The 27,529-nt window shown below is 37.2% G+C and overlaps 1 protein-coding gene across 2 annotated transcripts in view; it reads left to right on the top strand.

Moving 5' to 3' along the window:
* Positions 1-27,529, top strand: part of CNTNAP5 (contactin associated protein family member 5) — an 801,668-nt gene that overhangs the window by 382,553 nt on the left and 391,586 nt on the right. Inside the window, exon 7 of one of the 2 annotated variants that reach the window (XM_077766729.1) lies at positions 19,126-19,266. In XM_077766729.1, the coding sequence (XP_077622855.1) occupies positions 19,126-19,266 (141 nt within the window). Of the gene's footprint in view, positions 1-19,125; positions 19,270-27,529 lie in introns of both variants that reach the window. The other variant, XM_077766728.1, reaches the window with a different exon arrangement.

The raw sequence follows: 27,529 nt of genomic DNA, 5'->3' as shown, positions 1-27,529 counted from the left end.
GGGGTGGGGACAACTGCCAGGGATACTGAGAAGAGGCTACTTGGCTCAACCTGGGGACACCAGGAAGGTATCCAGCAGGCGGCACTTCTAAGTCTTGAAAGAAGAGGAGGGCTAGCCTAATGAGGATGGCCAGGAAGGCAGGCCAGGACAGACATGAGCTATTGCAGTCCAGCATTTATGGGGTTTGAAATAACACACAGGAAATGCTGTGTTGGAGCAGCTGGTATTGATACATGAGGGACAACTGGGAGATTTTCGGGAATTTTGTGAACTGGCTGGCAAATACAGACATTAAAAATTAGGTTATATCAACTAATAATTCACTGAAGTATTTTTAAAAAGTAATGCATTCATTGATTTCCTAATTATTTTACTATATTATACCAATTTATCCATCTCTCCACCTACCTACCTACCTACCTAGGCATCTATCTATATGTCTTCTTGAGTTTTTTTTTTTATTTCTGTTGTGTCCATGCAGTAAAAATATTGTAAATTGGGTTTGCTACAGTACCTCTCTTCCAGCGACATTGCTTTGAGAGTATACAGGGATATGGGTGAATGCTATGGTTCATTAGGGAATTAGGGCTTGGTCTATTGTTTTGTAAATTGTCCAGACCAGGGATTAGCGAACTACTATAGGTCAAGTCCGGCTTGAAGCCTGTGTTCCTCTAGCTTGTGAGTTGAGAATGAAAATTACATTCATAAAGAGTTGTTACAAATTTTTTAAATAAAACAAAAGTATATATGATAGAGACCGTATGTGGTCACAGATAAAGGAACTCAGTGAAAAATCAACAAAAGCATTCTAAAGAATCAAGCAGTTATATGGTATTTACAGTAAAGGTTACCATATATTATTTGCAAATTGTGTTTACATGTTGTTTCTATCAGTAAAATAATCTCATGCTTGTGTATGCGTGCGCGCGTGGGCACACACACACACACAACACACACCTGTGTGAGCCACACACTGAAGAGCCAGATTTTATTTATTTATTTATTTATTTATTGTAATAGTTTACTGTCAAGTTGGTTTCCATGTAACACCCAGTGCTCATCCCCACAAGTGCCCTCCTCCATGCCCATCACCCCCCTTCCACTCCCCTCCACCCCCATCAGTTCTCAGTTTGTTCTCAGCAGTCAAGAGTCTTTCATGGTTTGCCTCCCTCCCTCTCCCCTACTATTTCCCCTCTTCTTCTCCCCCATGGTCTTCTGTTAAGTTCCTCCTAATTCTCCTATACGTGCAAACATATGGTATCTGTCCTTCTCTGCCTGACTTATTTCACTCAAAATGACACCCTCAAGGTCCATCCATGTTGCTATAGATGGCCAGATTTCATTCTTTCTCATTGCCATGAAGTATTCCATCATATAGATAAACCACATCTTCTTGATCCATTCGTCCATTGATGGACACTTAGGCTCTTTCCATGTTTTGGCTATTGTTGAGAGTGCTGCTATGAACATTGGGGTACATGTGCCCCTATGCATCAGCACTCCTGTATCCCTTGGGTAAATTCCTAGCAGTGATACTGTTGGGTCATAGGGATGTTCTATTGTTAGTTTTTTGAGGAACCTCCACACTGTTTTCCAGAGGGGCTGCACTAATTTACATTCCTACCTACAGTGTAGGAGGGTGCCTGTTTCTCCACATCCTCGCCAGCATCTAGAGTCCTCTGATTTGCTCATTTTAGCCACTCTGACTGGTGTGAGGTGGTATCTCAGTGTGGTTTTTATTTGTATTTCCCTGATGAGGAGGGATGCCGAGCATCATTTCATTTGTCTGTTCTGAATAGCCAGATTTTAAACCTTTATGAATGTGCCACTTGAGGAAAGGTATGTTAGAGATCAAACATAAGAATTTGGAAGACCCAGGTGATGATAGGCCATCTGACCCGTGTTAGTGAACTTCAACTATGGAGAGTGAGGGGCCTCTAAAGGACATTTTGCAGGATCATGGCTGGTTTTATATTTTAGACTCTTAAGTCTGAATGTCTGTTTCAGGAGACAGCCCAATTAGCATCCCTTGGGGATTTGTTAAAAATGAAATTACTCAAGTCTTGCCCAGACTTGCTGAACTAGAAACTCTGGAGGAAAGACTCAAAAATCTGTTTGTAGAAATTGTCCAGGTGTGTGATGTACCCTACCATTTGAAAACCACTGTTTTAATTTTTTTAAGTTTATTTGTTTATTCAGAGTAGGGGGAGAAAGAATCGCAAGCAGCCTCGATCACATGAGCCATGAGAGCATGATCTGAGCTAAAGCCAAGAGTTGGACTCTTAACCAACCGAGCCACCCAGGTGCCCCAGAAAACCACTATTCAGAGCAGTTACTCCGTAGCTTAGACTTAGAGGCAGGGGATTGCTGGACAGATGGTGGGGAACCTGTTAAGAGGCAATTTCTGTCACCAGTGGGCTACATGCTAGAACAGCAGAGGTGGAGATGAATAATTGAAGAATTAGGATCTGACTTATTTTTTTTTCAATCACCATCATGAATTGTAAGAAGGATTTTCTCTTTTGATCCTAACTTAAGCTTAGCATACTGTTTATAAGATCGGTCATGTATTTAATTCAAAAGAGAATTTGTCACTTTTTGACTCCAAATGATACCAGATAGATATTCTTATTTATTTATTTTTGAGTGGATCAGCCAGACTGGAAATCTATGAATATCAATCATCTTTCTTTGCCAACTTTAAGTAATTAAAAAAAAGAGACAAAAAGAAAGAATACATACAATATTGAAAGAGATCTCTTTCATGAACTTGAGGACAACAGAAAACATAAAATCATATGTATGTCTTATCATTTCCCCAAATACTTTAACTCAACTGGCCAAGAGGAGATGGTTCTAAAATTCTCCCAGTTTCCTGATTTGACATTTATTTTCAAGCCTATGTCCACCTGTCTCTCCTGTGTAGAGAATCTTTATGGGATCACAGCTGAGCAGCATTAAAGTGAATGTCAGCATTTGAGGGAAATGGAATTCAGTGATGTCACTCAATTTATGAGATTTGAAAATATCTCTTCAGGAAATACCTAAATTTCTTGTTGCCTTATAAAAAGTATTTCCTAGGAAAGAAACTTCTTGGAGTGTTCCTTTGAAGTAACATCTGTTTCAGAGAATTCAAGCTCCTGTCAGAGCACCCAGCTGGCTTGTTCCAGTGACCATATAGGAAAACAGTAATGGCGACATTAGATGTTGGCTGTGCTAGAAAAGGGGAGTTACATGTTGGGAGAAGTCTCTGGAACGACTGGGGCTCTCCAGCTTTTGCAGATTCACCTGAAAGACTATGTGGGAAAGAAAGAGCACTGGAATAGGAGTCTTGTGTTCTTTTCCTTTGAGTTTTTTTGAGTTTATTTATTTTTGAGAGAGACAGACAGACAAACAGACAGACACTAGCAGGGGAGGGGGAGAGAGAGAGGAGACACAGAATCTGAAGCAGGCTCCAGCCTCCAAGTTGTCAGGATAGAGCCTGATGTCTGGCTCGAACTCACAAATGGTGAGATCATGACCTGAGCTGAAGTCAGATGCTTAACCTACTGAGCCACCCAGGTGCCCCAGGAGTCTTGCATTCCAGTCACCACTTTGCCATTAATTAATTGAACAAACCCAGAAAATGATCTCTTAAGTTACCGAGAAGTAATATTAGCACCCTATAGGCAGGCATAGAGATAAATAAAATACCTATGTCTAAAGTTTATTTTCTAACAGTGTTAGCTATTCATCAGAATCTAGGGTATTGTTATTATTTCTGCCCAGGGACCGGATGTGTACATATGAGCCCTGGATACCACCAACCAGCAGGTAACTAAAATCAGTTCCCTGGACTCCCGTGACCCATTGTCAGAGCACATCCTGCTGCTCTAAATCTATGCCCATTCAAATGTTATACCAAGATTAGTATATTATGAAAAACTGTGTTCCTCTTAAGATTTTAGCATTAGGAGCTTATAATTGGCAAGTAAATATGGTAGCCTTTCATCCTTCACCTTAGACTACTTAAGGATATCAATCAATGACATCATGTCTTTCTATGGGGCCCCAAGAAGACTTTTGTAACACTAAGATGTATGAAGTTGTTTGTTTCCTTTCCCAGCTAGGAGCTGGAATCTTTTGGAGAGAGAGACAGAGAGAGAGAAGAGAGAGAGAGGGAGAGGGAGAGGGAAGCAGAATGTATGTAGATCCTTTGCTTCACTTTGGAATATTATCCCAGTTTACATCATTCGGCTTATATGGTTTTCTCCAAATACATGTGAGAAAGACTCTAGCAATTCACTTCACTTCTGGTCTGGAGCAGAAGAATTTCAGAAAAGAGATATTCTTATGATCCTAGTAAGGGCCCGTTTCTATGATCCAATAATTCTTTACCTATCAGGAGGGCTCAGTGATCCTGTATACATAGCCGCTTTATAAGCACCTGAACTATTGAAAACATATTTTTGAATATATGATTTGCATTGTATCATGGCATAATTTTCAAAAAGGAATCTTACAAAATAAGATATATATATTTTATAAGAATATTTAGTTAAAAACCCTAGATTAAATTAAACTCTCTAAGCATTTAAAAGCACATAGTACACATATATTTTCAAATGTAATTTTTATCAAAGTTTTAAAGAAAATAAGAGATCATATTTCTAACCAAGGCTTGTGTGAGTTTCCCTTAAGTCTGACATAAATTTCAGAAACCTGGAAATAAAATATATTAAAAATGCTGTCCATATAAATGTTTTAAAAACTTCCATATGACCTTCCATAAAAATACATCTATAAAAAATACATCTGTAATATCACTCCCTCAATAACTTAGAAAGGTACTTCAGAATCTAATGAGTAAAACTCGCCTACAAACAATTTTTAATAGATAACTTAAAGGAGAAATCAAGAACGTGAGTATGTAAGACAAAATTGCTCTCAAATATATGAAAAGATATTCAACCACACTCATTAATAAGAAGGAATGCAAAGTCATGCTACAAATGATATTTTTCACTTAGATTGCAAAGACCAAAAACTGTATAATGTCGGCATGGGTATGGAGTAACCAGAGGTATTTCATACATTGTTAGTGGGATACTAATTAATATATCACAGAAAGGGCACTGTCTTCAAAATTAAATATGTATGGTCTTCAACCCAACAGTTCTGTTTCTAGCAATGTATCCTACAGTCATAAGCAAATATGTGCAATGGGACATATGTTAGGAGTTTTTATAGATTGGAAATCCCCCAGAAGTCCATCAAAACGTGGGTTAATTAAGAATTACACTAAGCCCTGTAGGGAGCAGCTCTGCCAGGGAGCCCTGGTGACCTCACACTATCTACGTGGTCCACACAACCAGAGCTTTGCACAACAGCTGATCTGAGGTTTGGCACGAGGCCATGTGATCTTCCCGAAACACCAGAGGATGGAGGCCTGCAATTAGCAGCTCCAAGGCCATTTTCCACTCCCTGCACCCTCCCTGTGGGAAGCTGTCATGACACAGTTTATTGTTGCCTACTAGGTTCTGATAAGGCAGAGGCTTTCCACCATGCCCTCATGGAATAAGAGTGCATCATCTAGAATTCCTTAGCGAAAGTGTAGAATAAGATCTACAGCAATGGGGAACTTTGCAGCTTATATAGTGGTCATCTGTCCCCCATTTTTATCATCATTTTGTTGGTCTGTGGGACAGGGACCATTGGGAGCAGGAGTTCTTGGATACCCTTGCTTTGTTGACTCTGTAAGTCACAAACCATCTGGATCTACAAGTGGCTCCTTTGCCTTTATAGGTGGGTCAGTCAGGTCTTGGCCTTGGGCTCGCCTTGCCTTCTGTGTGTGTGTGACAAAGCCCATGTGGAAATATTATGTACACATTAAAAAGAATGAGACAGCCCTGTATATTATGATGTGGAACCATCAACCATATAATTTCTTAAATAATTTTATGTATTTTTTAATGTTTATTTATTTTTGAGACAGAGAGAGACAGAGTGCAAGCAAGGGAGGGGCAGAGAAGAGGGGGACACAGAATCTGAAGCAGGCTTCAGGCTCTGAGCTGTCAGCACAGAGCCTGATGCAGGGCTTACACCCACGAACTGTGAGATCATGATCTGAGCTGAAGTTGGATGTTTAACTGACTGAGCTACCCAGGCACCCCAATATAATTTGTTAAAAGGAGAGAAAAATCAGTGTGGACTGCAGTGTAGAGAGTATCTGTGTTTAAAATTAGAAGGAAAATACAGACTTGACAGCAGACAGTATATAGACAGAACCTCCGGGAAAGACTGTGAGATACTAAGGAGACAGACAAGGGAATAATAAGAGAATGAGGTCAATGAAGATGGAAACCTTCCTTTTCACTGACTACATTAAAAAAAACATTTTGAATTGTGCACCACATGTAGAAATATTTTAAGGAGAAACTGAGACAATAGAAAGAATATATGACTTCAAAGATTTCTTCTATTTGCTGCTAAAATTACAACCTCTGATTTATGTTTATTAATAGTTTTTTCAAAAAACATTTATCACTTTAGAAAATGTCATTAAATTTACTTATTTTTAAGGGTTCTTTTTTAAAGTTTATTTATTTATTTTGAGGGAGAGAGAAGGAGAACACACGTGAGGGATGGAAGCAGAGAGAGAGGGAGAGAGAGAGAATCCCAAGCAGGCTCCACATTGTTAGTGCAGACCCTGATGTGGTGTGGGGCTTCATCCCACACACTATGAGGTCATGACCTGAGCCAAAAGTGAGAGTTAGACGCTTAACCAACTGAGTCACCCAGGAGCCCTTAAATTTACTTATTTTAAATTGTCTATCAACATTTCTATCCGAGTTGTAGAATTCAAGCTCACCATAAGGATTGACATTTTCTTTCTTACTTTCATTTACTTTTATAGAAATGTGTCTGGTGCATAATATACACTCAATAAATATGGGGTAAGTAAATAAGGGGAGTTTCTCTCTATAATTATAAAAAGCAATATTTCATGCTTAACTTTTGTTCCCGTAAGAAGTTCCTTCTAGGTCTGCCATGCTTGAAGGCCACTACCCCTGCTTTAGCTTGACATTGGCTGAAGGACACTTCTCTTAGAACTCAGGCATGATTCAAGGACTGGCCAGACATAATGCGACTACTTATTTAATGATCAGAATAACCACAGATCACCAAGGAAACGGATTTCCAGATCATGTGGCTGCATAATTGTTATTGATCCTTTTTTCTTTGGAAACTCAGTTGCAAGGCTATGTGGAAGAAAATAAATAAATGAAAGAAAATAAGGAGAAAGAAATGAGTAAATGCAAAGTGGAAATAAAGAGGAAGAAAGTGGGAGGAATAAAAAAAAGAAATACTATTTTGTGTGATATTATGTGATTTTGTTTTATCCCTAAAGCAACCTTGTGATGGAAATGACTATGTCTTATATCACAAAAATTAAACCAAGATGAGAGAGATGGATGACCCTCCCATCCCTACCCCCCAGTAGCCATTGTGTAACAGAAATAAGATTTGAGCTCAGATCTGTGTCACTGCTCAACTGGTGATCCTTCTGGTGACCAGGCATGTTCTCTGGTCATCTCTACAGGGATGATCCCTGAAGATAGGAGCTCAGTCTCTGGTCCTTATCGTGAGATCTACATGTGTAGAAGACCTGAAGCCACATTAATCGCAGCCATTTTTTTTTCTACCTTGAAATTTAAGATTGTTGTGATTCATGGACTTGATGACTTTATGTTTCCCCAAGTTTTGTAACAGCGAACTGGAGTATAAAAACTTCTCTTCCATATATGTATTCAAAGCAAACTAATTGTGTTGAGCATGGTGGAGGGAGTATTTCAATACTAGTATTTTACCCCTCCCCCCCAAAAAAACCAAAAAACAAACAAACAAAACCAAAAATCTATTCATTAACATAAGCTAAAAGAACAAATGAAAAATTCCTTCCTATTTTATTTCAACTGCTGTTGGGGTGTAAAGTGTAGCAGGTTTCAGTCATCTAATAAGACATCTTGAGCCTGGCTGAATTTGGACTGAATTATTATAACCATCAATAAAATGTTACAGAATTAGCCATGCCACAGTTGAATATGTACTATGCCTGAGGCAAGAGTACAAATGGAGGCCCACATACCATAAGTTTAAATATTTAAAGGGTTACAAATAAGCTCACAAACTGTTGAATAAAATATGTTCTACTCTCCTGCTTTGACAAATGCACCTTACCAGGCACAGCCCAGATGTTCAATCCCTTTCCACAGCGGAAAGGGCTGCCCCTTGGCCACTGCTCAGAGCGATGGGTCCATGGCCCATCCTCCAGAGGGCAGATGATGAGAGAACCATTCAGTCCCACAAGGCACTCTCAGAACTGTTTAGGTAGGAAGCTCTGGGGTGCTTGTAGGGAGGCCATGGTTTATAAGGGTGGTAGTAGCTTTCTGTAGTTGTTTCCTCTTGGCTTCCCTGGGAGGCAGGATAGAACTAGAGGATGGTCAAAGTTAACCCATTGTCCAAAACCTAAGGTAAAAATATTGTAAGTTCACTCAGACAAGGCAAGTTATGAATATGTGTTGAACCAACTGAGCTGTGTCAGCACCTGATGTCTATGAGTCTATAAAAAGATGCGTATTTAGAGATAGGAACCATAGGCTAACAATTGACAAGATTTGGGCCGGGGCAACACTGAAGATACTACTGGAAAAGAAAAAGGTGGTTGCATTCCAGCCCCCGGTATGAAACATGCTTGTAGATTGAGGACATAGGGTTGCTCCAGCAGAGGAAATAAGGGTAGCTGATTTATGCTCTTGAGGAAACATTGGTGGTTTCTGCTGTAATAATTGTATATTATCTCTTCTTTTCCCCTTGGGGAGACTGCAGAAAACCTACCAAACAGTGTGTGTAGCACAGTTGCCCAGGATTAAGAAGGTCCTGAGGATATGAGACTTTCAGTTTTAAACATGAGAAAGTTTCAGGAAAAGTAGGGCAAGCTGTTGACCTGAACCAGGGGCCCGATTCACTAAGAGGGTTACTGTATGGAACCAGCAATAGCAAAAGCAATAGGGGAGGTAGTGTGTGCAGTTGATAACAGATGGGGTTCTGGACTGAGGCGTTTGAAATTCAGGCAACTCCACCTCTTGGCTGTAAGGCCTCAGTCAAGCTGCTAAACTTCTATGTGACGTCATTCTCTTCATTAGTCTGGAGCAAATAACAATACCCAACGCAAAAGTCAGAGATAAAATAGTGTAAGTAAGCTCTAAGCCTAATGTCCAATGTATAAAACTATTCAATGCATGCCACTGTTGGTATTATTAGAATAAAACCTTATCCAACAGAGAGTACTGAGGCCAAATCCAACTGACACATAAAGGGCAAAGTTGGGCTTGGGTTCAAAGCGAAAGCCAGACTGGATGAGGTAAATGTGGACCTGAACTCTTAGGCAGGAAGCATAGGTACAAACAAGGCACTTTATATAACAAGGGGAACTGGTGAAATCTGAGCTCCCTTGTATTCAGTGCAGGTCTGTGTCTAGGTCAGATATTGCTCACTTTGTGTCCCCAGCAAAACAGGTATAGGGCATTTCTTATGCAGAAAGGAGGAGACACTGGGAATTTGTAAAGGAATAGAATATGGAAGCAATAAAGGAGACTTAATTCTTGTTGAACATGTAACCTATTACCTTCTTTCAACATGTGACCCTAACGTAGTGACAAAAATAAGACATCATATACACCATATGCCTTTTAAAGACATCAGACATTCCAAAAAAGTTACAAACTGAGTCATCAATCAAGTCAAATGGAGCAAAAGCCATAAAATGGTGACCTTGAGAAAGATTTTGTACTGCTATTATCTCACTTGGCCAAGTTGATAGTTTCCTTTTTTTTTAACTATTTAAATTCAGGCTAACATTGAAAAATTATAAGATTTTATGGGAAAATTGGGGTTTCTTGTTTCCTTTGAAATGGCAGAAACTCATCAAACCTTTGAGAACATTCCAAAAGTCAGTGATGGCCTCTTCCTCTGTAAGGGCCATGAACTCTACCTATGGTTCACCAAACCCCAAGCCCATGCAAGTTTTAATGGTTGAAAAAGAAGACAGCTATTTGAATCTATTTTCATACACTCTCTATTACAAAGTGGACTATTAGAGCAAAATTGAGACAAATATGCACCAACTGAAAACTTCAAAAGTATCAGAAATCTCAGTCTGACAGAAAAAGGAATCTTCCAAAGCAGGAAGACTCCCAAATTTAAACGGCCAGGGAAAAAGCCAGTAAGGAGGAATGAACTCATTGCCACGGAAGTAACATCAAAGATTGAAAAAGAGAAGCAAACGCCAGGCAAACAAGAGGAGTGAGATCAAAGGAAGAGAGAGTGGCAGGTTCTGGACCTCATACATTTAACATCAAAGCACGGTTTCTTCTGGGAATCATCTAGTTGAATCCCACCCGTGACACCAGCAAACTCATCAGGTTACAGATGGCCTATTTGGCCCAAGACACTGAGACTGTGAGTGCAACTTTACAATAGAACATCTGATTTTGTTGACCACTAAGATCAATGAAAGGCACACTATGCAATTTGTCAGGAACAAACACACAAGAAAAGTAAGCAAAGAAAGGGGCTGCATTGACCAAAGCAAAAGAACAATAAAAGGCAAAAGCAGTTTTAAAAGTAAATTGCTTGTGTTCTTTTTCTGAAGCAATTCAACAAATATTTGTTGGATTTATTATGTTTGAATCATACCTCTTGCATTAAATATTCAAAAATTAGTAAGATATTGTTTGTGTCCTTGAGAGGATTTTTAGAGAGATGATTCCAAAACATTCAACAAATATTTATTCAGCATCCATGATGTATCAGGCATCTTTTCAAGTGCTTAGAATATTGGAATATGTCAAAGAAAAAGCAAAGACATTACCCTCATAATGCTTGCATTTTAGCAGGAAAATCAAACCATAGGCAGTAAATATAACAAGTAAATTACAAAGTAAGTAAGATGACATGTGCCAAAATATATCTAGTTAATGGATTAGAAGTTCAAAGACAGACAGAAACAGGGTACAGTTTTAGATATGTTGTTCAGGGTAAGCATCACTGAGATGGTGTTAATTGAACAAAGATTTTTATTTATTTTTATTTTATTTTATTTAAAAAATTTTTAAACATTTTTATTTATTTTTGAGACAGAGAGAGACAGAGCATGAGCTAGCGAGGGGCATAGAGAGAGGAGACACAGNATGTGCCAAAATATATCTAGTTAATGGATTAGAAGTTCAAAGACAGACAGAAACAGGGTACAGTTTTAGATATGTTGTTCAGGGTAAGCATCACTGAGATGGTGTTAATTGAACAAAGATTTTTATTTATTTTTATTTTATTTTATTTAAAAAATTTTTAAACATTTTTTATTTATTTTTGAGACAGAGAGAGACAGAGCATGAGCTAGCGAGGGGCATAGAGAGAGGAGACACAGGGAATCTGAAGCAGGCTTCAGGCTCTGAGCTGTCAGCACAGAGCCTGATGCAGGGCTCGAACCCACAAACTGTGAGATCATGACCTGAGCCAAAATTGGATGCTTAACCTACTGAGCCACCCAGGCACCCTGAACAAAGATTTTTAAAAATGTGATTTTGTCAAAGGCTATTTGGAAAGAACTGGCTCAGAGTATCTGGCTCTTTTACACTGTAACAATTATACTGTGTCATATGAGCCCATGAGCTAATAGAAGATGGGTTTCCAGCTCTGTGATCCATACACTGAAGGCCTTTAGGCAACATCATACAGATGATGCTCCCTGAAATATAATCTTTGTTCAATATCATCAATATCTGCACCATGGTGAAATGTGTCAGGGTCTGAATGGACATGAAGGATCATACCTTCAGAATCCTAAACAATAGAATTAGTGAAGGAAGAGGTTCATAGAGTACAGCCAGGTTTGGCTTAAAAGCAACGATTAAGAAGACTCATTAAAGTTTAAAGGAAATATACGGGCAATTGTAAACATAATAGTGATATGTGGGGCAATACAAATAATAGTTTATACAGCAGAGATATTGAAGGAACTAAATAAAAATAGAATAGAAATATAGGAAATCAAAGAAACAAATCAAAAACAATCCTTTTTAGAATGGTGACTGAATTTAAAAATGGAGAACATGAACCTGAGAAGATATCCTCTCTACTTGCAGAACAAGTGATAAAGAATTTTAATTACTAGTCTTATAATACTGTATAGTTACTAGTCTTCCTAATTTGAAAATAAAAATGAATAGTCAGTGACCATATGTTTCTAGCAAGATATCTTTCTCTCTTTCTTTTTCTTTTCCACTCAATATAAATGGGAAGCTAGAACTGACCAATAGGCCTTTTTAAAGGAGCACACAACATATTTAGTTCCAGTGTTCTGAATATCTGAAAGCCAGAAGGAGGCTTCTATGGGACCTTGGGGGAAAGTCGATCTCTTTATTCATTCAAAACAAAACAGTCATTCACTTGAATTGCTTCTATTGAATAAAATATTAATATATATTATCACAACCTTTTGACTGAAAAATATTAAAGATTTACTGTCCATATAGTTTTCATTTGGAAATTGTTGAATCTGATACCACAAAATGACAGTTTGGAAGAACTTTTTAACTGAGAAGTTGCTGCTGTATGAACGACACTAACAGCAGGTATTTATGCCAGGATCTGTTCTTAATCCTTCAGGTATAGGAAAGCTTTTACTTCCCACATTACCCAGTCACGCCAAGTTGTTTATGTGACATAAGTATCATCGTTACTCTCCTTTGGTATATGAGGATCACAAATCCAATAGAAGTTATGTCTTTTTCCCAAGGTCCTTTAGAAAGTACAAAGCAAATCTAGGCTTGAATCCAGCCAGAGAAGTTCCTGAATCAGTACCTTTAAACACTTGGCTGTGAAAAGGGAGATGAACTATGATGTAATTTATAAATCCATGTGATTTAGTAACAAATTGCTACATAATATAATATCTTAAGAAGGAATTTCAAAGTGGAAAAAGTAGGCAGACTGATGAATAATAATCATAATTATAGTTTAAGTAAACAAAATTCAGAACAAGTTGGGGTTGAAGAAAAAACACAAAACAAAGCAATTAGTGTTTCATAGAAAGTAATGCAGGGGCGCCTGAGTGGCTCAGTTGGCTAAGCTTCTGACTCTTGGTTTTGGCTCAGGTCATGATCTCAGGGTTTTGTGGGTTCAAACCCCACATTGGGCTCTGCTCTGGCAGTATGGAGCCTGCTTGGGATTCTCTCTCTCCTTCTCTCTGCTCTTTCCCCACTTGCACTCCTTCGAAATAAGTAAACTTTAAAAAGTTTTTAAAAATTAAAAAAATGAAAGTGATTAAAAGCCATCATTTGAGAAGCTAGGTAATCTTAGTGACTGTCTTTTAAGTCAGCTTCATAAAACCATAAGCATTGCAGAGTCTATATAGCAAAAAAGTATGAGACAATAAAAAGATAAACAAAATAGAATAAAGCAATATTGATCATATTTATAATTATAACAATAAATTTAGAAATTATTTACATTTCTACAGGTGGTAAGTAGTCTCAGACTGCTTTAATAAACAAACACCAGACATATGTGGTTTACAAGAAACACACTGCAGAAATAATCAAAAATTAATTTTTTAATAAACATTTGGAATCAAGGACAAAGATAAACCAACTAAATTTATATAAAAAGCAAGTTTGGAAAAATAATACCACTGAAGGTAAAAATTAAGATCAGACAATAATGGCCATTGTAAAATAGTAATCATGGTGGTCCTTAATTAAAAGCACCCTTACTGGGGTGCCTGGGTGGCTCAGTCTGTTAAGTGTCCAAGTCTTGATTTCATCTCGGGTCATGATCGTGTAGTTTGTGGGTTCGAGCCCCATGTCAGGCTCTGCACTGACAGGGCAGAGCCTGTTTGGGATTCTCTGTCTTTCTCTCTCTCTGCCACTCCCCCCTCTCAAAAATAAATAAATAAAGAAACATTAAAAAAACCTACCTATAGTAGGCAGATGTATATATTAAGTAAAATATAAAATGCAAAAATTAAAAACAACAGCAACTACCCATTCCTACTATTTAGATATTTGTTAACACTACCCTTCCACAAACTGCCTGTGTGGCAATTCCAGCTGGGGGCCCAGGAGCCAAACTAAAGGAAGTGATCAGTAGTTTTTGAGTTTTGCTGCTGGATGAATGAATTCATGGACAACATTAAAGGAGAAAAGCCCGTCCTGTGGACTTGGGAGACAGTCTATCAGATACCAGCTGAAGTAAGCAGAATAGTTTGAGAATGATAAAGATTCAACTTTTGCAAATAATAGCCAAAATAATTTGGCCATCTCAGGTCATGCAGAACTGTGAAGTTTTAGTGTGAACGGCCTGATGGACAGAAACATAGTTTCAACTAATATTTTATTTTTCATTCTCACAATTTTGGTACATCAGATAGAGTATGAATGTAAATGATCTGGGGAATAGAGCTATTAATGTAGAATTAATAAACACATACCGAGTACAGCCTACAAAGGATTTATGAAGTATTTATAAAAATCAATACTGTATGTGTAGGAAAAATCAATATATGAAGCAAATTTTTCCATTCTAAACTTATAACAAACTATTTATAATTCAATAGTATAATTATAACCCCAAGTTCTCAGCTACTTGAAAAATTAGAAAATATAAAAGAGGTCAAACAATTTACACTGACACTCAAATGTGCAGAAGCATCATTTTGTTTCTTCTCCCCAACTGAATGATGTGCTTATCAGTCCCTCTTCCCTTGACGGCAGAAAACTCTCACCTGGATGATGAATGATAACTAGTTAATGCCTGTTTGAAACTTAGTGCACTGTGTAAGTATTGAGTTATATTGATGTTTCCTTCCTGTTTCCTCTTCTCCCCTTTTCCCTGGGCCTATCACTGGCTGGGTGGGGGTGGGAGTGGGGCTTGTGTATTTTCCTGCATTAGAGGAGGTGTGGTTTATAGCGCTGGCTTCTGTGGATGCTGTCCATGATACTGGCAATGAGCTCATGCTTTGAGGTCTGGTCACTTGGCCTCTCTCAGACCTCCAGATCCAACTACCATCCTCAGTCCGTGCAGTTCCCCCAGCCTGTGAGACCCTCAGCAGCCTACCTCACACTATACTAGAATGACCAGGTTATTGTGGAGAGCCCTCAGACCTTTCTGTATTCTTATTTCCCTTAGCCATTACTTCCGTCTCCCTTCTGGCAAAGTTTGCTCTGGGCCTCCGCTGAACTTGGTGCATCTCTAGTAGACTGTAGCCATCACTGTTTGGGGAATGAGGAGGAAATACCTCTATGCTTTCTGAAATCCATCTTGTGATCAATATGACTATCCCACCAGACCTCAGGAGGTTTTTTTCAGTCTTGCAGAGAATCAAAGAACAGGGCCTACCCTACTATCTAACTATACTCTTATCTCCACGAAATTTCTCCAAACATTCCCCACCCATACTACAAACAGGTTTTGCTATCCTTAGTGTGACAGGAAATTGCAATTTTGTAGTAGATAGTACTCTTCTATATTACTTGACTTCTAAAATAAATTTCTCTACCCCAAATCCTTCAAACACTAATTTTTGTTATTTAAAATAAAGTATTTTTCCCTTTCTCTCTTTTTCAAGTATTTCCTGTGACTTTTATTTTCTTAAATCGCAACTGAGTAGAGTAAAGTGTTAAAAACATTTTTACAAATTGAGGAAGGTGGCCAACATTTAAAAAAGTATCATTATATGTTTAAAATTACAAAAATGAATAAGAACTTATGTCCACACAAACACTTGCACATGGATGTTTATAGCAGCTTTATTCATAGTTGCCAAAACTTAGAAGCAACCAAGATGTCCTTTAGTAGGTGAATGGATAAATAACCTATGGTATATCCAGATGGAATATATTCAGCAGTAAAGAAAAGTGAGCTATCAACCCATGAAAAGGCATGGAAGAACTTCAAATCCATATTACTAATTTAAATAAGCCAATCTGTAAAGGCTACATACTGTATGATTCCAATAGTATGCCATTCTGGAAAGAGAAAAACCTCAGAGATAGTAAAAGATCAGTGGTTGCCAGGGGTTGCAGTTCGGGGGCATGGGAGAGGGACAAATTGGCAGAGCTTAGAGATTTTTTTAGTGCAGTGAAACTATTCTATATGTTACTGTAATAGTGGATACATGGCATTATACGTTTGTCCAAACCCAAAGAATGTAGGACACCAAGGGTCAACTTTGGGTGATTATAATGTGTCAGTGTAGGCTCACCAGTTAAAACAAATGTACCATTCTGGTGAAGGACGTTGATAAAGAAAAGAGGCTACGTATGTGTGAGGACAGAGGGTGTATGGGAAACCTTTGTACCTTCCTCTCAATTCCGCTGTGAACCTAAGCTGCTCCCCCCCAAAAAAAACTATATTTACAAAAAAATAACTAAAAATAGCAAACATTTCATTTAGTTCTTATATTATAAATGTGATTTGTTGCAACAATTAGAAAACAGAAACCTATCTTTTTCAATGTAACTGACTCAAATTGGAAATATTTGAATACTGCAACAAATCAACAAGGAAGATTTTGTACAAGTTATCAAGGAAAGAATTGTACAAAATAGTTGTGAACTAAACAGTTTCATTAGTGTTTTAAGTTTCCCAGAGTATTTCTTGAGATTTATGAGCCATTCTTAAATAGAGTCAAAGATAAAACCCCCATAGTTTTTTGCAGAGACAAATCTAGACTTGATCTAAATACTTGACAAAAGAAGAAAACTAGAGCTCAAATTCATTTACTATTTAAAGTATAAGCACATGTATTTCAGGGCAAATTGAGCACACGTGTGGTTCAATCAAAGAGACTATTAATTTATGATCTATTAATATAATTGAACCCATCAGGAGTTTAAATAAAATACCCCATATTCTTATCTTATGGGGATTTCTGAAAAACCAATGGATATAACAGCATTCATTTCTCAGTTTGAATAAACAAACAAATGAGCAAATAGTGATTTATGTGTAAAAGAGGAGTAGAAATAATATCTCTTTAATGTGATGTAGAGTCAGAATCAGTATTATATATACCAGGAAATATATAAAAAGTACTGGTTTGTTTTTGCAAAGTTCTATATCATGATTTTAAAAGTTTTTACAAAGACAATGAAAGAAGAAAAATTGTATAAAAATTGGCTTGAGGGGCACCTGGATAGCTTTGTGCGTTAAAGGCCTGACTCTTGATCTCAGGTCAGGTGAGGATCTCATGGTTTCTGAAATTGAGCCCCTTGTCAGGCTCTGTGCTGATAGTGTAAAACCTGCTTGGGATTCTTTCTCCCCTTCTCGCTCTCTGCCCCTCCCCCCACTCACAGGTGTGCTTTTTGTCTCAAAAATGAATAAATAAATATTTTTAAAAGCATGAAATCCACAGGAATTAATTTAATGGTTAATATGTGAACTAGGGTGAAAAAGGATAAGCTTAAGTGATGAGCCTTACCAATTTGAAAATGGTCAAAAGACACTGTTCTTATATAGAAAGATGAAACACTTCAAAAAAGTCTATTCTTCTCCAAGTAAGTGTCTTAATGGAAATAACAGATTCTCAATCAAAATTTCAACAGGATATTTGAAATAAACTATTCTGAAATTAAACTTTAAGATAAAATAGGCAAAAATATTAAATAATTCTTTTAACAGAATTAAGCAATGGCAAGTAAAAGAAGACAGCAGGATTACTAATCCTTACAACATCTTACAATTTTTCTAAAGTAGTGTGGAACTTTTGGGGAAAGAAATACACATTCTAGAAGTATATGAGCAGCTATCCATATAAGGCAGAGGCATTCTCGTTGGGAGAGCCCATCTTCCAGAAACATACCCAAGAATCTATATGGTGTAAGTAAGTAGTTGCTGAATGTAACATTTCAAAGGAGTGAGGAAAACCTGGCTTATGCATTGATAATGTTGTAATAACCGTGATTATAGAAACTAACCTGTTAACTCTTGCATAATAGGAAGAATATTCACAACCAATCAAATTTGTTCTTTAAGTAGCTTTTCCAATAAAAAGGCAACTTGTAGGGCACCTGGTTGGTTCAGTCTGTTAAGCATCCAACTTTGGCTTGGGTCATGTCTTGCAGTTCCTGAGTTTGAGCCCCACATCAGGCTCTGTGTTGACAGCTCAGAGCCCAGAGCCTACTTCAGATTCTGTCTCCCTCTTTCTCTGTCTCTCCCCTACTCATGCTCTGTCTCTTCTTTCAAAAAATAAATAAACATTAAAAAATATACATACACAAACAACTTTGTATTTTACTAGAAAGAGAAGTGGTAAAAAATTAATAATACCAAAACTAATATCTCATGTTCTTCCCAAAGACAACCATGATTACCATTTCGTTCATTTCCTCCAAGTCTATACTGTAAGAACAAATTCTTATTGCTGACGTCATACATTATACCCGATTATAACTTGAATTTTTCAATCAATATTGTGTTCATTTGCCATTTTATCACACGTGTTTAACATGCACCATTATTGACCACTAAATAACCTCCCATCATATGAATTCTTGATCATTTCCTTTAAAGAAACCATGTGATATATTTAGATTATTTCCTATCTTTCGTTTTTATAGAAAATAATTTGTATATAATCATGTACATAGGCTCTTTTGGTATGATACAGACTTTTAAACTAGGTCTCTCTGGGGGCAAATTGAGGTATATTATGTTTGTCCCTTGGTTTTCATGTGGCCATACTCTCTCAGAGGTTTGGACAAGAGATAAATATAACATTGTTGATTTTCTTTTATTTTTTTCACCTTCTATAAATTATTGTTTTATTTGGTATTAAAAAGGTTCAGAAAGGAAGTGAAATAGTTTTGTAAAATAAGCCCTTAAAAAGCAAGCAATTATAGTTATTTTTATGTGGGCTAATCAGTATCCTTTTAAATGTGCAATCAAGTGGCGTCTATATTTGAGCCACTTGGCTCGCGCACACAATTGAAACTACTAAAATTCACTCGATTACTTTCCTTTCCTACTCCTTCAGGGCTTAAAACTAAGAATTGATTTTTTTTTTCTCTCTCTCTCTTCATAAAGCTTAGTTTTGGAGGAATTCCAGTACCAGGCAAACCTGGGACCTTTTTAAAGAAAAACTTCCATGGATGTATTGAAAACCTTTACTATAATGGAGTAAACATAATTGACCTGGCAAAAAGACGCAAGCATCAGATCTACACTGTGGTAAGTTAACGTCTTTCTCAGCGTGGTGATTTCTAACACATTGGCTTAAGTCTTTTCCCCTCCTGTCTCCTGAACCTCTTTATAATGTGTTTATGTTACACACTTGGAGGTATTGTCAGCCTCCCAGGTGAAACTGGGGAGCAAGAGAAAAGGCAGGAACTGAGTCAGTGTGAGTCGCGTTATGAGGACTCACAAAGCATTAGAGGCACCTGAAGAATTCTGTTTTCCTGGCCAGCTGTGGGCAGTGTTCGCAACTTTCTGTATTAACATCATTCTCTTTATTATCTCTGGGAAATGCAACAGTAGAACTACGGATTCTGTTAAATTCTAAAGCTTGGGAATTATGTATTTCTCTACTTATCATTTGTATTAAAATGTGGAATTTGAATGAGAGGTTAAATTTTCTGTGTCTTTGAGATTTCCTCTGATGCATTTATCGTGCTGCCAACTTACAGGATTTTCTAATTAATTAATATTTGTCTTCCCCAATGACTGAGTTTCGTGTTTCTGCTGTCTTTTTCTTGTTCACTACCATATTCCCAATACCTAGCAGAGTGCCATGTATATAGTAGGTGCTCAATAATGGTGTTGATATTTCCAGGTATAATTGTGGGTTTGTTTATTTCTCCTTTCAGTCTGCTTTTGTTTTGTGTATTTTGTATCCCCGTTGTTTAGTATGTACACAGTTAGGATTGCTATGTCTTCCTGGGATTGACCTTTTTATCATTGTATAATATTCTTTTCTGTCTGTGATAGTTTTATTTGCTCTGAAGTCTACTTTATCTGCTATTAATATAGAAACTCTTTAGTGTTTTTGATTAACACTTACATGATATGTCATTTTTTTCAGTCGCATACATTTAACCAGCATATATCACATATTTGAAATGATTTTCTTATAGACAGTAAATAGTACAGTCATTTTTAAATCCACTTCCTCAATCTCTTTTAATTGGTGTACTTAAACTATTTACATTTCATTGTAATTACTGGTGTGTTAGTGCTCAAATGCCTGTTTATTTTTTGTTTTCTGTTTGTTACCTCCATTTTTTATTTCTCTTTTTTTCTCCATCTTCCTGTGCATTTCTTGAATGACTTTTAGAATTTTGTTTTGAGTATCTTATCTAGTGTTGGAATGCATCTCTGTGTATAGTTTTTGGTGTTGGCTTCTTTAGATATTATAGACATACATCTTATCACAATTTACTGTTATTTCACCAATTTAAGTGGAGTTTGGAAACCTTACCTACATTTATATTATTTTATCTTCCCCTGTTTATTATATAATTCCTTCAATTATTATTTCCTGTCTATATATTTAGAATGATTTTGAGTTGCTTCAACTGCCAAACCTAATTTAGAAATCTCAAGATAAGAAGAAAAATTGATTTTACTTACTATTTTTGCTTACTCTTGTTCTTTCTTCCTTCCTGATTTTTCTGGATTCTTTCTTTTATCATCTCATTTCTGTTTTTAAAAAAATCTTGCCTTTTGCCATTTTTCACAGTGTATGCTGTGGCAAATTCTTAGTTTTCCCTCAATCTATAATGTCTTGGTAGCTATTCCATTCTTGAAAGATATGTTCTCTGTATATAAGACTTTGGGTTGATTGTTGTTGTCTTTCAGGCCTTGAAAAGTGTTGGGGCCATTTCCTTCTGGCTTTAATGGTTTCTGGTGAAAAATCCACTATTATTAAACATGTTTGCCCCATGGATAAGCTGTCATTTCTCTTTCTATGCTTTCAAGATCTTTCCTTGTCTTTAGTTTTTGCTTGCTTGACCATTATGTACTGTGTGATTTCTTTAGGTTTATCCTGTTTGGATTTCATTCAGTCTCCTGAATCTGTGGGGTCTTGTCTTTCACTAAATTTGGGAAATGTTCTGCCATTTGTTTGAGTATTTTTTAGTCTTCTCTTTCTCTTCTTCTTCCTGAAGTTCTCAAATATGAATCCTAGATCTTTCATTATAATTACACAGATGCCTAATCTTCTGTTCACATTTTTCCCCACTTTGTTTTGTCTTTTGTTCACAATGGGTAATTTCCATTGTCAGAGCTTCAAGTTCCCTAATCCTTTCCTTATTCCCTTCATTCTGTTACACAGGATATCTGTTCATTATTTGTATGTCTGTTCTTATATTTTTCAGTTCTAAAATTTTCATTTATCTTTATTTCTGTTTCCTTGCTAAGACTTTCTGTTTTTACTGGATCTTTATATTTTCTTATTTGTTTCAAATGTGTAGTTATTCCTTGAAGGATGTTTATCATAATATCTGCTTGAAAATATTTGTCGCATAATTCTAACATTTTTTCTCATCTCAGTGTTGGTATCTATTAATTCTCTTTTTCATTCAGTTTGGGGTCTTTCTGTTCCTTGGTATGACAAGACCTTTCTTTATTTTAACCTGGACATTTTAGGGATTATACTATGCTGAATCATATATAAACCTACTTTATTAGCTGACTTCCTCTGACACTATTGTAGTAGGGGAAAGGGAGATTTTACTTTCATTCTGCTAGGTGAGGGTAGAGTCCAGATTTTCTACTCAGCACCCATTGACACTTAAGGGTAAGGTGGAGAGGGTTGGAATTTCCAGCTTTCCACTAGCTTTGCAGTGATAGTTCCCCCTGGCTGGGATGTATATGAAAGCCTCCTTATTATTCTTCATGTGACCTCCATTAACATTACAGTGTGTGTGTGTGTGTGTGTGTGTACACTTTTCTTATCACTAGACTGTGATAAAAGTTATGACTCTGCATTAATACATCTTCAACGCCATCCCTGCAGGTAATGTGTAGGGTTCCTCTAACTGCTCAGTGCAGGTAGACCATCCAAGCTCTACTCCACATGTGGTTTCAGTTGATACTACAGGTAGGGGCTTGCTACTCTCTGACAAGCCTTAATGTCCCAGCCTCCTAATCAGTCTTCTTTGACACAATGTTGGCCAGAGGTTTTGACACCTTGTTGTAGCATGAATGGATGGAAGTATGGCCACAGTTTTTTCGATGGTGTTTGGCTGACAGAGCAGTTATCATCTAGAGATATTCTGTCTTATTACGCCATCCCTCTCCTGGCCCTTTGATTGTAGAGAGCACGCTTCTAATTGGGATTTACTTTTGACTGCACCAGTTGGTCTCTCTAGGTTGCTGACTTCTTCAGCGACAAGTCTTAAGATGTAGGAGGCAAAAAGAAAATCTGGAGGACTTCTCACTGTTGTTCTTTGATCTCAAGATCCTTATGGATGCTTTCTTCTCTCCACCATTCAGAGTCTTCTTAGGTTTGTTTCATACATAATGATGTCTGGCATTTTTTAGTTGTACTTAGTGGGAGGAATAGAGACAATTATACAACTCCATCTTCTCAGAAGTGGAAGTCCTTTAAAATGACACTTCTAAAACCTATGACAAGAGTAGGCCACCGCATCGTTGGCACGCAAAACCTGATTCTTTTTGTGATCTGGCCAGTGGACTATCTGGAAAACCTGTAGGTCTTAAATGACCTTGATGTTTATTTTCCCGTTGGTAAGTATACCATATAATGAATATTGTATTTCATTTAGGTTTTTGGATTTATATAGGCAGGCCATTTTCTGTATTTTTTTGTTTCTTTGTTTTGTTTATTTTTGAGAGAGTATGAGTGGGGGAGGAGCAGAGAAAGAGGGGAACAGAAGATCCAAAGCAGGCTCTGCACTCTCAGCAGTGAGCCTGATGTGGGGCTCAAACTCACAAACTATGAGATCATGACCTGAGCCAAAGTCAGACGCTCAGCCCACTGAGCCACCCAGGTGCCCAGTAACACATTTCCTAAAATGGCCATTGGATTCCAGGGTGTGAGATAGATTTGCTTGAGAGGAATCATAAGTGGATTAAACATGGCCAATATTTTATTATTTTTTAATGCTTATTTTTGAGAGAGAGAGAGAGAGAAGCAGCAGAGGAGGGGCAGAGAGAGAGGGAGACACAGAATCCAAAGCAGGCTCTGGGCTCTGAGTTGTCAGCACAGAGCCTGATATGGGACTCGAACACACGAGCCATGAGATCGTGACCTGAGCTGAAGTGGGATGCTTAACCGACTGAGCAACCTAGGTGCCCCAAGGTTACCAATATTTCAAAGGTTTGGGCCAAAGTTCTGAGTCCTGTAGTTTTGAAAAATGGGAGTGGTGCTAAGAAGGGGTTAATTCTCTTACTCTCGTTCTAGGAGACCCAGTGACATTACCTATCCATCCTTGGCTCATGCTCAGGAATCTTGACAATTATCTAACCCATGTGTGCTTTTGGATGTCTGTCTCCCAAGTGACCTAAGTACTAGATTGCTGGTTATATTTTTCTTGAGTCTAGTTCAGGACTTGAGCCCTGTAAGCACACTCATGCCCATCGCATCCCCAACATTCTCATTGATAAGTATTTCATAATATACCACTTTCATTGAGTTCAATCTGCCTGTTGGCAGTAAGATTACATGCTACAGGGAGTTTAGTTTTGAGTAATGTCATGGATATCAACACATCTGAAAGGCAGGACACACTACCTTCCATTGTTCTAAGAGTTGGCGCAGCATGTTGAAACACAAGGAGCTTATAATGACGTTGTTCAATCCCATTGTTCATAAACAAGTTCAAAAGTGTGTGACACTGGCTGTTATAGGTTAGTGATGAATCCCTAAATTCTATTCCTGAAACCAATATTACACTATATATTAACTAACTAGAACTTAAATAAAAATTTGAAAAAAAAAAAGTATGCTAGCCTGAAACTTATATATAAACAACTAGCATCCTATGGCAGTATCCAAAAAGGAAATACCCATACATACTACATGTTAGAAACATCTTTAATGATGATATATATTTAAAATTTACTGGTGACACAGAGAAAGAGAAGGAGAAAGAAGGAGCACAGAGGGGAAAAAAATGAATTTCTGAATATTGGAAGCTTTCATCATCTCCTTTTCTGAGACAATGATTAACCAAAAACCTTAATAAAATGTTTTGTTGATTTTAAGCTACTTTAGCACTTACCAAGTTGCGTGAAACTTTGCTAGCATACTTCATTCCTGAGAGTTTAATTGGCGGTATTGTTAATACGAAGCACAAGGAATCCATTTAGCACTAATGTACTTGGGGGAAAAAATCCTAAGAAAATTGTTTTATTCTGCAGGTAGACAACCTTTAGTTTTAACCTTCAAAATTGAAAGGGAAATAAACGTTATTTTTATTACAAATTGCTTCCATCACCTTGCTTAAGTGAGAATTCATTTCATATCCCCCCCCCCCCACACACACACACAGAGGCACCTTTATATACCTCGTCTTTTTCCTTTATGAATTCTGTGAGGGAAGGAATAGTTTGCACTGTTAATTACAAGTACAAACTCTTTATTCCCCTACTCATGCTTAAAGTTTCCCTCCAAAGACACAGGATCAGCTACAAAATCAGCTTGGCTCCAGGTTACTACATCACCTCATTGCTAAGTAAGGGCTTTTGAAAGGGATGGCGCTTTTGTCCTTTGCCAGTGTTCTCAGACTCTCTTGCAGTTATTAAGTCTTGGAAAGTTCAGAGTTTAGCAGGAGAGGCATGGAATCAACAAATTAGGTGGCAAGGGTATGATAATACCCATAAATTACAAAATGTGATTCAAGGCTCAAGGAAGCAGCCGCGTTGGGCTCATTCAACACAGACCTCTCCAGCATGCAGCATTCAGGGAACGTCCCCATTGCAATTTGTCATTCCTTTCTGTGGGACCTGCCCACTCCCTGGAGATTTAACAGCTGTTCCATGGGGATAATTCAATTTAGTCTTTATGGCTCGATTTGATAAGACGGTCCTCCACATCCCAAAATGCAGTAAAACTAACAGCTTAAAGTAGACATAAAAAATACCTCACTATTCTTCCTCAAATCTTTCATCCTATGCTAATACAGCAGCATATAATAAACAATCAGAAAGTAAATGGCCCATTGAAATGTGTGTACAGTACCTGTAATGTGATTATTATATACATAATATAAGAAATATATTGCCCTGCTAGTTTCCTGCAAATGATTAATTTCATACCCTCCACTTCATAAGAAATGATGTTTTATTTTGAGCTTTGCTTTCTGAGTGTTAATCCCTTCTTCTAGAAGCAAGGAGAGTGATGTGGTTGTTTGGATGTTGGCTGAGGTCTAACCCACTTCACTATAGGTCTTAACATTTTTTTCTCACTTAAAGGAAGAGCATAGTAGAAATGGTGTTGATGCTTTACTTGGTCTTCAGTAGAAAAGGGGGAGAAAGCATTGGCTTATAGCAGGACTATGGATATAACATTGGCTTTGGAGCTAATTGATCATGTCAGTTCACTTCCGTGCCTTTGTTTACAAATAATTGAAAGTAAAGAATTGAGCGGACAATAGCCAGTAGCAAGCCCATGTAATAATCTCCCAACCTCAGGCCTGAAATAGCCAAACACAATCACACAATGTGCTTCCATTCAGCCGACAGGGAAGTCCCATGGTCTTCTCAACCCGGCACGTGCAATGACAGAATGGTCGATAGACTAGTTATGTTCCTTAACACATAGTTTTGCATTCTATGATCCCACCAAATAATAAAAGTAGGTTGGTGACAGTTTAGGTTCTGCGTCCTGAATTTGAAATTCAGTTTATTTCTAAACCGTGTGAACCGTGAGGTGGATTTTCAGTAAATATATTCCAATCATATTCATGTCATTCATTTGAGAAAATTGAATGGTCATCTCTAGTCCAGATTTGATCAAATGATGGCCTCCTTTGAAATGAGGCATGTAAAAAAGATGTTGCCCCATGGACTTGAGTGTCACAGGCATTAGAGTATATAATAATAGGCTTTTATGAAGTTTATTGTCTCTTGTTTGCATCTACTGCCATGAAACTCACTGGAGTATAGTTGTTTATTTCTTGCAGCTCTGAATCCAACAAAACAAAACAAAACAAAACACTCAGATAAGTATAAGTGAGCACATGAGATCACATTCACACACACTCACCTCTGTATATGCGCACAGAGGCGCACAGATGCACAGTGACAATTACCTTTGTCCTACCTTCCTGTGACCCAGAAGTTTATGAAAATTGCTCAGAGAAAAGTCCCTACTGTCTAGTGAAGCCTATAATCTCTTCAGTTTGTCCCCGAGATCATGTTTCATTTCTGTGAGCATGCTCTGTGATAAATGACACTTTCCCTTGATGGAAGGAATCACTTGAAAAAGCAACTAACATATCATGTCTCCTCTCTGCACATTCCTGCTATCTTCCACTGTCATTTGACCAGTATGACATTCACATCACTGGCTTCTGTGTTGTATATGCCTCATACCTTGGGGGGGAAAAAAAGTATTGCTAAATTATTAGCTTCCGGAGAAGTTGCTTCCTTTCTTTTTGGGGCACATTAAAATTAGTTTCAAGGTCATATGAGGAATAATATGATTTAAAACTTAAGAAAAAGAAACAAACAGTGGAATGGTTATCCTCTCTGAAAATTGTCCTACCTAAAATCAATGTTAGGACTTGTTTTTTCCTAAGATGACCAGCTTCATTAACTCATCTGCTAAAATCATTACTTGAAGTTATTAAAATTTCTTTAGTATGTTAAAAATAAACATTTTGATATATTTTAGGAATATCTGGGATATATAGAATAAAACACACAATAAGCCACACAGGAAAACACTATTCTCATCTATAGGTATTTCGTTTTTGTATCTTAAATGTGTATTTTATAAAGCATAGACGTTATTTTTTTGACAATTTTATATCTTGCTTCTTATGGTTAATGTTTTTCTTAAGATATGTTCTGTATCTTTGGAATTTTTATTAAAAATTTTTATGTATAAATCTCATTTAAACATTAACTCAACTCACCAGAGTGATGTTAAGATTCTACTGTGCTTAAATTTTGAATGGCTTGAACATTTACTGCCAAAATAATATATGGAATACAAACATAATGAAAAAATAATTTTCTAAAATTTAAAATACATAGCCAGGAGTGAAGATNCCAGTGCACAGAAGGTCCTGTTTATCTTCTGGGTTCTACCTCATACTTTCTGCTCATTTGAATATTCAAATGCATTTTAAAAGGGTGGCACTGATTTGCAACAACATGGATAGACATAGAGGGTATAGTGCTAAGTGAAATAAGTCTGTCAGGGAAAAACAATTATCATATGATTTCACTCATATATAGAATTCAAGAAACAAAATCAACAACGAACAAAAGAAAAACAACCAACCAACCAAACAGATAA

The sequence above is a fragment of the Crocuta crocuta genome, unplaced genomic scaffold (genome assembly GCF_008692635.1).
Source record: "Crocuta crocuta isolate KB4526 unplaced genomic scaffold, BGI_CrCroc_1.0 scaffold5, whole genome shotgun sequence".
Lineage (NCBI taxonomy): Eukaryota > Metazoa > Chordata > Mammalia > Carnivora > Hyaenidae > Crocuta > Crocuta crocuta.
The sequence above is the reverse complement of the archived record's forward strand: the minus strand, read 5'-3'. Positions and strand labels throughout refer to the sequence as shown.